At 39.8% G+C, this 14,072-nt stretch overlaps 1 protein-coding gene across 2 annotated transcripts in view; it reads right to left on the bottom strand.

The window, feature by feature from the left end:
• METAP1 (methionyl aminopeptidase 1) overlaps positions 1 to 14,072 on the bottom strand; it is a 100,885-nt gene that overhangs the window by 61,826 nt on the left and 24,987 nt on the right. For both annotated transcript variants that reach the window (XM_058547554.1, XM_058547553.1), the window contains exon 2: positions 1,302 to 1,353. In XM_058547554.1, the coding sequence (XP_058403537.1) occupies positions 1,302 to 1,353 (52 nt within the window). The remainder of the gene's footprint in view (positions 1 to 1,301; positions 1,354 to 14,072) is intronic.

The following is a 14,072-nucleotide window of genomic DNA, read 5'->3' as shown; positions in this document are numbered from 1 at the left end:
CTGAGGTAGAGACCCATCCCGAAAACATACTGTTTCACCTCAACCCTTCACTTCCCTATGCTTTAACTTCCTGGCTATAAAATGTTAATAATTGGCTCAAAAAGCTCTAAAAATACCTATCACATTAGAAATAGAGTATTTAAAGTATGAGTAAATAAAGTTAAATGGCATTATTTAAACCATAAATTATCTCTACACTTTGATTTAAGGTAACAAATCCTACCATTTATCCTTTGATAATAACACTTTCATTTGTTCACAATCATTTTTCCTCATCTCTAACGACATTTCCTCTCACAATAGCCTAGCAATTTCCTTAAATGTAGACTTCACTTTACACAACCACAGAAAACACCTTTTTAAATTTTTATTTCCTTTTCCTTCAAACAGTAGTTAACCTGACCTCAATGCAATTTTAAGAAATATATATATAAATAATATATATAAATTATATACATAAAACAGTCTACCAAACTTTATTAAATCAGCAAATTCCTAAAAAATATACAAGTAGATGAATAAAAAATACCAAGATCAACAAGTTGAAACAGAAAACTTATACCAAGAACCATGTGCTGTCTCCCAAGCCTTCACCCATCAGGATGGCAACGCTAAAGAAGAGAAAGCCCTGTCAATTTTCAAGTAATTGTGACAGGTTCTCTTAAGCCAGCCACACTGATGACAACGAGAATTCACAGGATGAGTAGCCGGAGCAGGAAAGGCCATCTGAATCGCTGCTAGACCCGTGGGGCTGACAGAACAGCTAAGCGGCAGCCAATAGTTTCACTTGCGGTGTCTCACAAAGTAACTTCAAAAAGGAAAATTAAACATGAGACTGCAAGTAATAACATTAAAACACCAAAAGTTATTACCAAAAGTAATATAGTTTTGAGTAGAAAAAGCAATCAAAATCGACTAAACAAAAACAAGAGGTCTGGCTAACCGAAGCCAGGCAGCTCCTGTGCCCCTGCCTAGCACAGGAAACTTCCAGCAAAGGAAGGCGGGTGCAGAGATCACGACATTCTCAGCTATTGCTCAAGCAAGTCCCATCCATCCTAGCAACCATCTCATGTTTTCACGTTACATACGTGATACGAGATGAACAAAGACATGACTCAGCCACATTTTATTCACAAGATTACACACCACGAAGAATTAAAAAAATGTCCTAATTCTAGCTTTCGGGATTACACTTTCAGAACATTCAAGTATATACTTTCAGAACTGGAAGAATTCATGTCTCTGCACAAAAACCATTTCTAAGACAAACAAATGGCATACAGATGTATGATTTTACTTACTTGCTTTCTTATGTAGTAACTTGTGAGTAGCCCAACTTCCTTTAAAACATTCCTAGAAGAGCAAGCATGAAAATTAGTGTCAGCCCTTCCTTAATCAGAAACATTTTAAGGAGCATTGTATATAAGAAATAGTAATTGGAAATTTTATTTGCAAAAATCAAATTTTTGACCTCACTACATTTAATATTTGGAAAAGCTTAAGAAATGATTATACCTATTTAAAAATTCATTTCAAAAAGCAATCTAAACTTTAGACTACATCAAATAAGACACATTTGCCTATATTATAAATACTAGTCTTAGTTATATTTCAATTTTATGTCACCAAATTATTTTGAAGTATTTGAAAAAAATCATGAGTCAATTAATCAATCATTCACTAGGGGGAAAAACAAGGAAGATTTTGCAGATTCTTCCACCATTTGTAGTAGTCTGATTCCTAGTTAGTCATATCCACCTTGTTTTCTATGTGCTGACAGCCTGCTAGACTGCGAGCTCCGTGAGGAAGAGACTATGTCAAGTTTACCACCGAATCCCCAGGGCCACACAGAGCCACACACGTGGAGTTTCAGTGAGTACTTGCTGATCCATCACAATGGATGAATGACTAGAAACACCAGACTTTCCACTTCGGAAAATATGTGCATGTGACATATTTCACACCCCAGTAGGAAGTACTGAATTGGGAAAATGAATTCAAGTAATAAATTGAATTCAAGTAATGAACTCGTCATAAATCAGAAAAATGAATTCAACCATAGATCTTATTTATGCTTTGACTTTTATAGGCTCTCCTTTAAAGAATTTAAAATTACTCAAATAAATGATTACAAATATTAAGAAAATTCACAAATTCTTACAAATGTTTTGACTTTGCAAACATAAAAGAGTAAGTCAGGGAGAAGAGAAAAGCCAAGAAAAAAAGAAAAGAAAACATCCCTAGGAGTATGTAGTAATCAAACCACACTACACCAGTGATAAGGCTCCTCTCCATAAAGGTTTAGCCAAGGGCCTGTGAGAGGTCGGTTTCTCCCTCTGGGGCCAGAATCTTCACTGCCCCCCCTTTAGCTCCTTGTATCCTCCACAGCCTGCAACATTAAGTCAAGAAAACCCAGGTCATACCTATTCCCTGCTACTACAACTGCAACAGACTTCAAATGTATAAAAAGGTACCCACAACATTCAATTTTTTTTCACTTTTGAAGCTAAAACTGAGCTCAGTCTTTTGGGGAGAATGAGAGATATGGTAGGCAGAATAACGGTGCCCCAAGGATGTCCATGTCCTAATCCTCGGAACCTGTGCATATGTTAGGTTACACCTAAGGTAAAGGGGAATTCCAGTTGCTAATCCGATGACCTTGAGGTGGGGAGAGTATCCTGTTTCATCCAGATGGGCCCAATGTAATCAATGTAAAGGATCGTTAAAAGGTGGAAAAGGGAGGCAGGAGTCAGAGGAAGATGTAATGATGGAAGAAGGGTTCGAGAGATGTTACATTACTGCCTTTGAAGATGGAGGAAGGGGGCCACGAGCCAAGGAATGCAGGTAGCCTCTAGAAACTGAAAATGGCAAAAGTAGATTCTCCCTGGAGCCTCCAGAAAGGAATGCAGTCCTGCCAACACCTAATTTTAGCCCTGAGACCTAGTCAGACTCCTGAACTACAGAACCGTAGGAAATTTGTGTTGTTTTAAGCCACCAAGTGTGGGGTAACCTGTCATGGCAGCTACAGAACACTAACAGAAGAAGGAGGTAGAGTTATCCCTATCAGCTGCCAAACTGCAAAAACCACTCACAACTGGCAAAAAGATCTGTTTCTCTCCACCCTGGAGTTACAGGAAATTGGCAGAAAAAATTGGTAAAAACATCTGATTCTGCCACAAGAAAGGGATATTACAACTAACTGAAAAGTTCCAAGAACTAAAATAGGAATAATAGATTTCTTCAGTATTACCACACCTATTACAGAACATGAAAAGAAAGGAAAGTCAGTGCTGAGCTACAACATGAAGACAACCATGCTCACAACCGTTAACAGTTACCATTTCTCAAGTAGGTACACTACACGCCTGGCACTATCTCATCTCACCCTCACAAAAACCCCGCAAGGCAGATGGCATTACCCGCAACTTACAAATGACAAAGCTGAAGCACAGACAAGCTAAAGGATTTGTCTGTCACATAACAGAACCTTCCCTGGCAGAACTAGGACTCCAGCCCAGGACCGCCCGACTGGAGGCCACACTTGCTCTCTGCTCTCCAATGTGTGGATGGGCAGGTATGGGAGTGTGTGTACTCAATTCAAAGCATCAATTCAGCACCAAACGTGGAACCAGAAACATGGGTGTGATTAAGCTGTACCATGTACGAGCTATACCATTATAAACTCTAAACTTTTACCTTTAATCTGGAAATGGCAATAATTATTAACCATTTTCATAGATCCTCAGTTGCCTCACCTATCAAGCGAGATTGATACCAACTATAAGGTGGGTTGACATCTCCAGGAGAAGCCAAGAGAGCAGACCAAAGGTGACAATGTAATAACATACAGGAAAGCAGTTCACAGTGTGTGGCACACAGCAGCATCAGTGTACGGAAGCCACTGACATCCCCTCGCAGATCTCTGCGCCTGGCATTGAACAGGTTCTCAATATATGCTGGAGAACGAACCATGATTCATGAGATCATGTACACAAAAGCCTTCTTCTAGTTGTAGACAGAAATGTAAACTGTTTTCATCATTACCCTCTGGGTAAAAACTGCTCAACATTCCCTGCTAGAAACACTCCCAGCCTCCTTGTGATACAGGTGGCCATGTGACCTAGTCTGGCCAACAAAACAGAAGCCCAGTTGTTGGGTGGGGCTTCTGGAAACCTTCTTATAAAAAAGTTCTCATTAGAAAAGCGGCACTATTTTCTACTCTTTGCCCTTTCCTTGCTCCCTGCTTGAAACCCGGATGCTGCCTGAGGTGAAGCAACAGTCTTGTGACTTCAAAGCAACAAGCACACGCCAGGAAGCCTGGGTCCCGGATGATTTAGTGGAGCTGCTGTTCCAGTCTCGAAACGTCCACTTCCAGACTCATCAGAGAAGAAAAATAGTATCAGAGACATCATAAAAAACTATGCACCTTTACTTTTGGAAAATGTATTGGTTAGAAATTGCACTGGATTACGAGAAACAAAAACTCAGACAGTGACATAATCAGACCAATCATTCACCTGTTTAATAACAGACCCAAAAACGGGGGGGAGGGGTGAAGGTGGCAATGGCAAGTGTAGTAGGTTGAATCACGGCCACCCAAAGATATCACATCCTAACCCTGGAACCTGTAAATGTTACCTCATTTGGGAAAAGGCTATTTGCATGGGTGATTAATTAAGAATTTTAGGATACAAGGATTATCCAGGTTGGTGCTAAATGCCATTACGAGTGTCCTTATAAGAGAGGGGCAGAGAGGTTTCACATATGCAGAAAAGGAGGAGGTGAGGTGGCCAGGAGGGTAGAGATTGGAGCGATGCAGCCACAAGTCAAGAAGTGCTGGCTGCCACCAGAAGCTGGAAGAGGCAAGGAATGGATTGTCCCCAAAGAGGCTCTGGAGGGAGCAGACCCTGCCGTCTCCTTGATTTAGGCTCACTAAAACTGATTGTGGACTTCTGGCCTCCAGAACTACAAGAGGACAAATTTCCGTCGTATTAAGCCACTCAGTTTGTGATGATCTGTTACAGCAGCCACAGGAACTAACACAGTAACCAACAACGTCAGGGCACACAGAAATGAATCCGACTACTACACTGACCCAGGTGAAGGACCAACAACAGTCCTTCTGAAGCTTTTTCTGCTTACATGTACTTATTTATGGAGTCAACTCCCAACCATTTACGGTAATGTTTAAATGAGGCAAGCAAAGGTACATGACTTACGTTAAGAAATCTAACTTCTGTCAACAATTTCAACATCTCTTCCTCCCCTTTCCAAACTATTCCTCACCAGAGACATGATTAGCAAAAGCGACAAGACACACTGGAGTTTCACTTGTCTTTCCTTCTTCCAGTCTAGCTGATGGCACTAAGTCTGTCAACAAGGAGAAGATCAGGGAGGGAAAGTCAGGAAGTGAAGACGAAGTTCAGAGTAGGCCCTAGAATCCAGTCCCAGAGTCTGCCAGGCCCAGAGGCAAATCCCAGCATGGCTGCATGTTAGGGGCACCACACCCCTGCTTTTCTTCACTGAGAGGCCTTAAATCCAATGTTTCTTTAACACCAAGTACATCATCTGCACACCAACTACAATTGGTACAATTTTCAATCCATTTTCCTTATGCCAGCTTAGAATAAATCAACTGAATGTCTGCCTAACGAGAACTCTGTATGGCTAGAGTGGCTTTCATGTTTCCTAGGCACTAACGTAGCCAATATTATAGCCCCACTATAAACACTCTTCCTTGAAAAAATTAAAGAAAGATTCTTGGCCCATCATATAAAACCCCCTATCCAAAATCATAAGCTACTCCAATTGTTAGTAAGCACCGGCACAGTTTATACCCTCAACCTGGCCTTTTCCTGCCATCACTGAAATTTGGAAATAAAGAAGCAAAGACCACGAGAAATGAGAAAAAATATGTCAAGAACAATATAGAAGAGATTTCTGGAGAGCGAGGGCCTTCATAGAAAATCTTTTAGATACACTTCTGCTTCACAAGCCTATGATTCTATTTTATAAGTAATTATGGAAGAGATTACAAATCTTAGAAATTTAAAAATATGACAGTAGCAATGAATATGTCAAAATAAAGACAAAGTTAGGGGGCCGGCCCAGTGGCTTAGCGGTTAAGTGCATGCGCTCCGCTGCTGGCGGCCCGGGTTCGGATCCCGCGTGCGCGCCGACGCACTGCTTCTCCGGCCATGCTGGGGCCGAGTCCCACATGCAGCAACTAGAAGGATGTGCAGCTATGGCATACAGCTATCTACTGGGGCTTTGGGGGGAAAATAAATAAATAAAATCTTAAAAAAAAAAAAAAAGATAAAGTTAGGAAAATCTCTCCAAAAAGTAGAGCAAAATGACAGAAAGTTGAAAATAAAGAGATGGTATTTTTGAAACAAAAGATTAAACCAAGTCTAATATCTGAACAATAAGTTTCAGAAAGAAAATGGAGAGATCAAAGAAACAAGAAAGTTTTCCATAACTGAAAGGAGTTTCCAGACTGAAACGGCCCACAAAGGAGAAAAATCCACTTGCCCAAGGCATACAATGTGAGACTTCATAATACTGGGAACTGGAGAAGATCCAACACGCTTCCAGAGAAAAGGGGAAAAAAGATTATGAACCCCAATGGCATCAGACTTTTCAACAACACTGGAAGCTAAAAGAAAATGGAGCAATAACATAAAAATTCTAAGAAAACAACTTCCAAACTAGAATTCTATACCCAGCAAACCTGAAAATCAAGTGTCAGAGGGCAGCAAGACACTCTCAGATATGCAGAACCTCAAAATTTTACCTCCCATACAATCTTTCTCAGGAATCTACTTGAGGAGACAACATGAGAATAAACAAAGAAAGACGAAGATGTGATGCAGACCAGAGAGAAGAGAAAGGAAGGGGATCTCCAGGACGAGGCCTGAAGAGAGGTGTAGGATGGCTGCCACAAAGCAAGCCCAGAGAGCAAAAGCTCCGAGCAGAGGAGGTCAGAGTTCCAAGAGAGAAATTCCCAAGAGAAAACCGATTAAATGCCAAATGCATTTAACAGTAGTGAGAGGAATTCTATACAATTGTGGGAGAGTTTGGGGATGAATCAGTAAACAACCAAAGGAAACTGCTAAAAGAATGGGAAATAGGAAGGGGGGGGTGGGTTTGCAAGTTTGAAGCATTTGACTAGGTGTGTGAAATAATTTGAAATAATTTGAATAACCAACTAAGAAGTTATTTTAGAAAAAATTATTTTATTAATTATGGACTTTTTGTTTCTATGCTGTTGAGACAGTAAACATAAACCCAATCAAAAACATTTAAATTACCTTATTGTGAATTAAGATTAATTATGATATAAAATATTTTTAAAACATATATATATGCCCACTGCTCAAGAAACCCCATTAGGCTGGCCCCGTGGCGTAGCTGTGGCGGCATCCCATATAAAGTGGAGGAAGATGGGCACAGATGTTAGCCCAGGGCCAGTCTTCCTCAGCAAAAAGAGTAGGATTGGCATGGATGTCAGCTCAGGGCTGATCTTCCTCCCACACACAAAAAAAAGAAACGCCGTCAAAGAAGTTTAAAATATGAATGAATTAACATCTAGTAAAAATCAACAGGTAATGTAAAAAAGAAAACAGAATTTTAAAACTAGAAGAAATTTACAATTTTAGAGAAGATGAAATTTGCCAAGTTACCAATCTCCCTCCCACTCAGCAGCAATTCTACTCTGCTGTCATATAGCTTATGTAATAACTGATAGAGATCTTCAAAATGCTATTATATAAATAAAACCTACCACAGATAACCTTTTTTAAAATGAAATTTTATGTTCTATAGACAATGTAATAATTTTAAATGCTTGCTCATGGCTATATAATATTTTATATGTCCAGATATTCAAATGCAGTTTGACACTAGAAACTGAACATCTTTAATGTTTAATGATACCATCAAGGCTGAGTATCCATTTCAGTGTATCAATTCCAGTAGTGCAATGCTCAACATTTTTAGATCACTGAATCCTTCAAGAATCTTGGGAAAGCAATCATTCCCCTTCACAGAAAAAAAAAATACGCATGCACATATAAACACGTGCATACAATTCTGTTCATTCATTCACTCATACAAAAACGAAGTGCACATTATGACTGTGGTAGGTGCTGGGCATTCAGCAGGGAACAACATACACAGGTTCCTGACCATTCTAGACAAATATCACACAATTAACCAGATTGTTTAAGTCTTAAGGGCTGAAAAGAAAAAATACACAGTGCTCTGAGAAGCGGTAGAAGACAAGAGCTAAAGACAGAGGCAGGGGTCAGATCGTACTAAGAATTCTGGTCTATTCTAATAACAACAGAAAGCCATTCAAGGGTTTTAAACCAAGGAACAACCTGATAAAGACGTGAGTTCATGGCATCCCTGATCTCCATCCACAAACCCAAAATTAAAACTCTTTTTTCTAACTAATACACAGAACGGTTTTGAAGAACTTCATAAAACTGGTTTTTAATACAGGCAGTCCTTGCTTTGCACTAGTGAAGAACCATAAAAATGACCACGCAAGCGGTAACTGTACAAAGCAGTCTTCACAATCAATACAGAAAATTACAACTGCTCCACAACCTTTACATTTTTTGTCAAAATATTAAAAACTCTGACAGTTATAAATATACAGGGAGCTGAAAAAACAGTAAAACTAATATTTATTTAGTATGCTGTAATTTAAAACATTAGGAATATTGAAAATTAGAGTGCTTTATTTCTTTTTCTTTTTGTGAGGAAGATCAGCTCTGTGCTAACATTTGCCAATCCTCCACTTTTTGCTGAGGAAGACTGGCCCTGGGCCAACATCCGTGCCCATCCTGCTCCACTGTATATGGGACGCCGCCACAGCATGGCTTGCCAAGTAGTGCATCAGTGCGCGCCCAGGATTCGACCCTGCGAACCCCGGGCCACCGCAGCAGAGCCACACACTTAACCGCTTGCCCCACCAGGCCGGCCCCACAGAATGCTTTATTACTTTATTTAAAAACTTTATCAAGAACAGTTTGAACAATGTTTGCCTTCTTACCATTGTATAACTTAAGTAACGGAGTATCTTGTTTTATGCTGGGCAAACTGTCATACTCCTTTCTAGGTTTGGAACAGCTTCCAAATTTCATCCTTTGCACTTTCGGTACCTCTGAGAGTTCTTTTAATGTAAAGTTTTTTGTTGGTGTCACTTACCCTGAGACACCGTTATCCTTTTCATCACAGCCATTTTCCTCATTTACGTCCAAGTCTGCCTCACAGCGCTCCTCTGGCTGCACGTCTACAGCCCTAGCGGGCCATGTCCACAGCCCCACGGGCAGCTGTTTCTGCTGCAACTCCATTATGCTCCACTTAGATCTCACTTCCAGCATTACCACTTACTGCTCTGCTGCACTTTCATCTTTGTTGGCCAATTTCTTCTTTCAATTATCCATTTTTGTAAAATGTCACGTCAGTTTATCACTGGGAAACAAGAAAGCAACACAACTACAGGCTTTGCTCTCTGCATGACAACTGAGCGACAGATTCACAATGACCACTCACTGAGGCTCTGAAAGCAGTGGACGATCGGTCACTGATCAAGATGCACACCTGCGATTTACCAGTGATCAGAGGACTGAAGAGCCAGCAGTAAAGTCTGTACTTTATGTAATGGCTCTATGTTCTTGGGAGACTGATTTTGTTTAACTAAACTCTGGTAACTAAATTCATGCATATCAGAACTGCAAAAATGAGATCTGCCTGTATATGGTTGGCAACCTGACACAACCTACTTATAAAACTTTTCTAAATAGGTTATGTGAACAAAATACTTCTGCATCATCCAGCATCTTTTTTTATCCTCACAGAAGCTGACACATATTTCCTTAAATAAAATAACATCTCTATCCCAAGTGATTCATTTAGAGAACAAAAGTCTACATATCAATTCAAGCAAGAAGGGGGGATACATACCAATTTAAGTCAAGAAAAGGGAGAGGGAAGGAACCATCAGAGAGAAGAGGTAAAAGAAGCATTTAAAATGTTACAAAAAATGAGCATCTTTGCTTAATTTTTTAATACTACAAAAAAACACACTGCCTACTTATTACTATGGCTTTCTAAGTAGGAACAACTCAAAACCCACATGGTTTTCTAAAATATTCAATCTCAAAACTAAGTTTAGGGCAGTGGCTTAAAACCACAGACTTTGAAGTCAGACAGACTTGTATTCCAGCTTTGTCACTTATTAAGTGTAAGACACTGTGGGAAAAAAAATCTTAGTATCTCTAAGTTCCACCTTCCTCAAGCAGAATGTAGGGAAAACAACTGTGTAAAACGTGTGGCCAATAATAAGTGTGCAATTCTAATTATCATCAATTTTATTTTTAACGGCAATTTAAATTTGAAATTTGAAAAGATGATGCACCCAAATATTTATCTTTGCGCCGGCCCCGTGGCTTAGCGGTTAAGTGCGCATGCTCCGCTGCTGGCGGACTGGGTTCGGATCCCGGGCGCGCACCAACACACCGCTTCTCCGGCCATGCTGAGGCCGCGTGCCACACACAACAACTAGAAGGATGTGCAACTATGACATACAACTATCTACCGGGGCTTTGGGGGAAAAATAAATAAATAAAATTATTTTAAAAAATAAAATAAATAAATAAGTAAATATTTATCTTTAACATGTGTTTGTCAAACCTGGTCCAAATTCTTGGCTTATGAAAACTTATGGCAATGAGGCAGCTATTGATTACTGTGACTTTGTACCTTCCTAGCATCACTGCCCACGGCACCTGGTCTTCGGGAAAGCAGATGCCAGAGCCCACAGAACCTAAAGTTCGCACGCGCTCCTGGCCAACACACAGACCAGCACGGGGGAAAAAAGCCTGCTGGCTCAAGGTGTTTGCGCATAACCTGCGACCAACCTTTGGCAGAATACTAAGATATGCAGAAACAAAGGCAACCCCTAGGAAGCCAGGCGTTTAACAAAAAAATTTTTTAATAAAAAATAAAACACTGAGCAGAGACATCATCAGTAGCCACACCGCAAAGGAGACAAAAGTCCCAGATTCACAGATTTAGTCCAACTATAAAACCTGAACAGAATGCACGCAGCAGCTATGTGAGGACTCCGAAAAGTAAGCAGCAGCAGGCAAACACACTAGGGAAGACCCAAATGTGAGGCACCACCAGACTGGTGACGCGCTTACCATCTGCCCCTGCAAACCACCAGGGGCAACACGGAAGCGACCACACAGGTGCTCCAGGAGAAACCCTCTAATTCTGGGGCAAGAAACAGGAAAGGGAACTCCTGGTGCTCAAAGAGTACAGATATCCACCTTCTTTTCTCTTTTCTGTCCTCTTATACCCCAGACCTCAAGTGATCTTGAGGTGGCACCCACAACATGAGCACAGAGGAGCCAAAATTCTGAGGAAGAGGCACTTTCCTCTCTGATCAGTGAAGCTGTGGTCCAGAGAGGGTGGGGCCAAACCCACTGCTTTTCTCTCTCTCTGTCCTCCTGCCATTTGGCCCCAGACACAGGCACAGTCATGGAAGTATGCAGCAAAGCAGGTAACTAAAACCCCAACTTTCTGGCCAGAGGACAAAAAAAAAAGGATTCCCATTGAACCAGAAAGTACCAGGAAGGAGCTCCAGAAAGTACCAGGAAGGAGCTCCAGAAAGTGACCCCAGAAAGTTGTTCATAATACAAAATAGTGATGCTTGTGAGAACAGAACTAACAGACAGACCATCATCCAGGTCTCAGACCAAGCACTGGACAGATCTGAATAGCCCTGCAAAGGCTCTGAAAACTGAACTGACACTGGAACCACAGCAGGTTACAACTTGCAGCCAGCATCTAACCAGATCAGTAACCTGCTAAAACAAAAATACCAACATTCTCCGTAAGATTCAAACAAGATTCAAGATCTCATAATGTGATATTCAAAATCTCCAGTATACAATCTAAAATTATTCAGCATATAAAAAACCAAGAAAATTTCAACTCTCAAGGGAAATGAGTCAACAGACACCAGTGCTAAGATGACACCATGGTTGGCATTAACTGACAAAGAATTTAAAGCAGCTATTATCAAAATGCTCCAATAAGCAATCAAGAACATTCCTGCAACCAATGGAAAAAGAGAAAATCTTTGCAAAGAAAAGAAGATATAAAGAAAAACCAAATGAAAATTTTAAAATTGAAAAATACAATAGCCAAAATAAAAAACTAACTAGATGGACTCTAGCATAATGGAGATGACAGAAGACAGATTCAGCAAACTAAAAGAGCAAAAGAAATTATCTCATTCAAATACAGGAAAGATTTTTTTTTAATGAACAGAGCCTCAGGGACCTATGTGACAATAACAAAGAAAATTACTAAGGGTAAATAGGAAAATTACATAATGATAAAAAAGGTCAATTAACTAGATGATATAACAGTCTAAATTGTATATATCTAACAACAGAGCTTCAAAGTACATGAAGCAAAAAATGACAGAAGCAAAAGGAGAAACAGAAAAATCCAAAATATAGTTGGAAACAAAAATCAACATCCATTCATGACAAAAACTCTCACTAAACTAGGGGAATTTCCTCAACTAGATAAAGATCATCTACAAAAATATCAAGATTATACCGTATTTAATATGAAAGACACGATGCTTTCTCCCTAAGATCGGGAACCAGACAAGAATGCCCACACTCAGCATTCCTACTTCAACATCACACTGGAAATCTTAGATATAGAAAAGGATGATTCTAAAATTTATATGAAAAGGCAAACAAACTAGAATAGCTAAAATAATTTTGAAAAAGAATAAAACTGGAGGAATCTTACACTTCTTCTTATATTAAGGAAATATTCTTTTCTATTTCTACTCTTAAAAGAATAATTAGGGATTGGTGTTAAATCTTAAATACATTTCAAGCATCTACAGAAGCAATATTTTTTTTGTATTTGACATAATAATTTGATGTATTACATTAATAGCTTTTCATATTATTTAATGATTTCTACCTCCCTGACTATGGTGGCTTATTCCTTAAAATACTGCATAACGCAACTGCATAATGCAATGATATTTGTTTTGCAAAGTTGTTGTCATTTTCTGTCTCTCGATATGTACTGCTGGGTATTTTAATTCAGAGTGTTCTTGCTGCTCTTTCTTCCCTGTCCTGTCTACCTGCCCTTTCACTATTACTACCAACCCTTATTATTACTGGCCAGTAGATAATAGGAAGGAAGCCATTACTTCTGCTTCAGTCTTGCCTCAAAAACGAAAATAGCCCTGTCATCTTCTTAATGAGTAAAAAGGACCAAGTGGTGACCATCTACAGAGGAGGGGCCCCATCCAGCTGGGTTAGCAGGACGTCACCTTCTCTTATAGAGAAAAGCCGGTCGAGCCTCCCCTCGACATTTGCTAATGGGAGCTGCCATGTGTGGAGAGCCTTTTCTTGTGTCAGGCACCTTGCATGTTTCATCTCATCAGACTTCACACTAATCCTAGGAACTGGATAGTAATATTCATTTTACAGGTGGGGAAACTAAAGCAGGGAAGGGTTAAATAATCTGAACCAGCTCCAACAGCTATTGGGCGGCAGAGCTGGAATTTAAACAGGGCTCTCTGACTCCCAAGTCCACTCTCTTTCCAGACAGTGACAAGGCTCACAGGGCAGCAGAGCTCTGAAGGAGCAACAGCTCAGTAAAGGGGATAAGATACAAGGTCCGCACTACCCTCCCAATACCTTGCCCTATGCATCTCTTCCTTTTGGCTGTCCCAGAGCTGTATCCTTTATAATAAACCAGTAATCGTAAAGAAAAACAAAAACAGTCTAGCAGCAAATAGGGTAGAGAGGAAGAAGCAGACAAGATCAAGGTAAAAGGACAGATTTAAAAGAAAAAGCTCAATAAAAATTTTTAACTTAAGATTTTTAAAAACATAAATATGAAAAATAAATAAACATTTCTTAGTATATACTAAGAACTGGCAAAAGGATAAAATCAAAGAAAGAAACATAAGACTGGTCTCAAGTAGAATCATATTTACCACTTAATCAACA

The sequence above is a fragment of the Diceros bicornis genome, chromosome 8 (genome assembly GCF_020826845.1).
Source record: "Diceros bicornis minor isolate mBicDic1 chromosome 8, mDicBic1.mat.cur, whole genome shotgun sequence".
Taxonomy (NCBI): domain Eukaryota; kingdom Metazoa; phylum Chordata; class Mammalia; order Perissodactyla; family Rhinocerotidae; genus Diceros; species Diceros bicornis.
The sequence above is the reverse complement of the archived record's forward strand: the minus strand, read 5'-3'. Positions and strand labels throughout refer to the sequence as shown.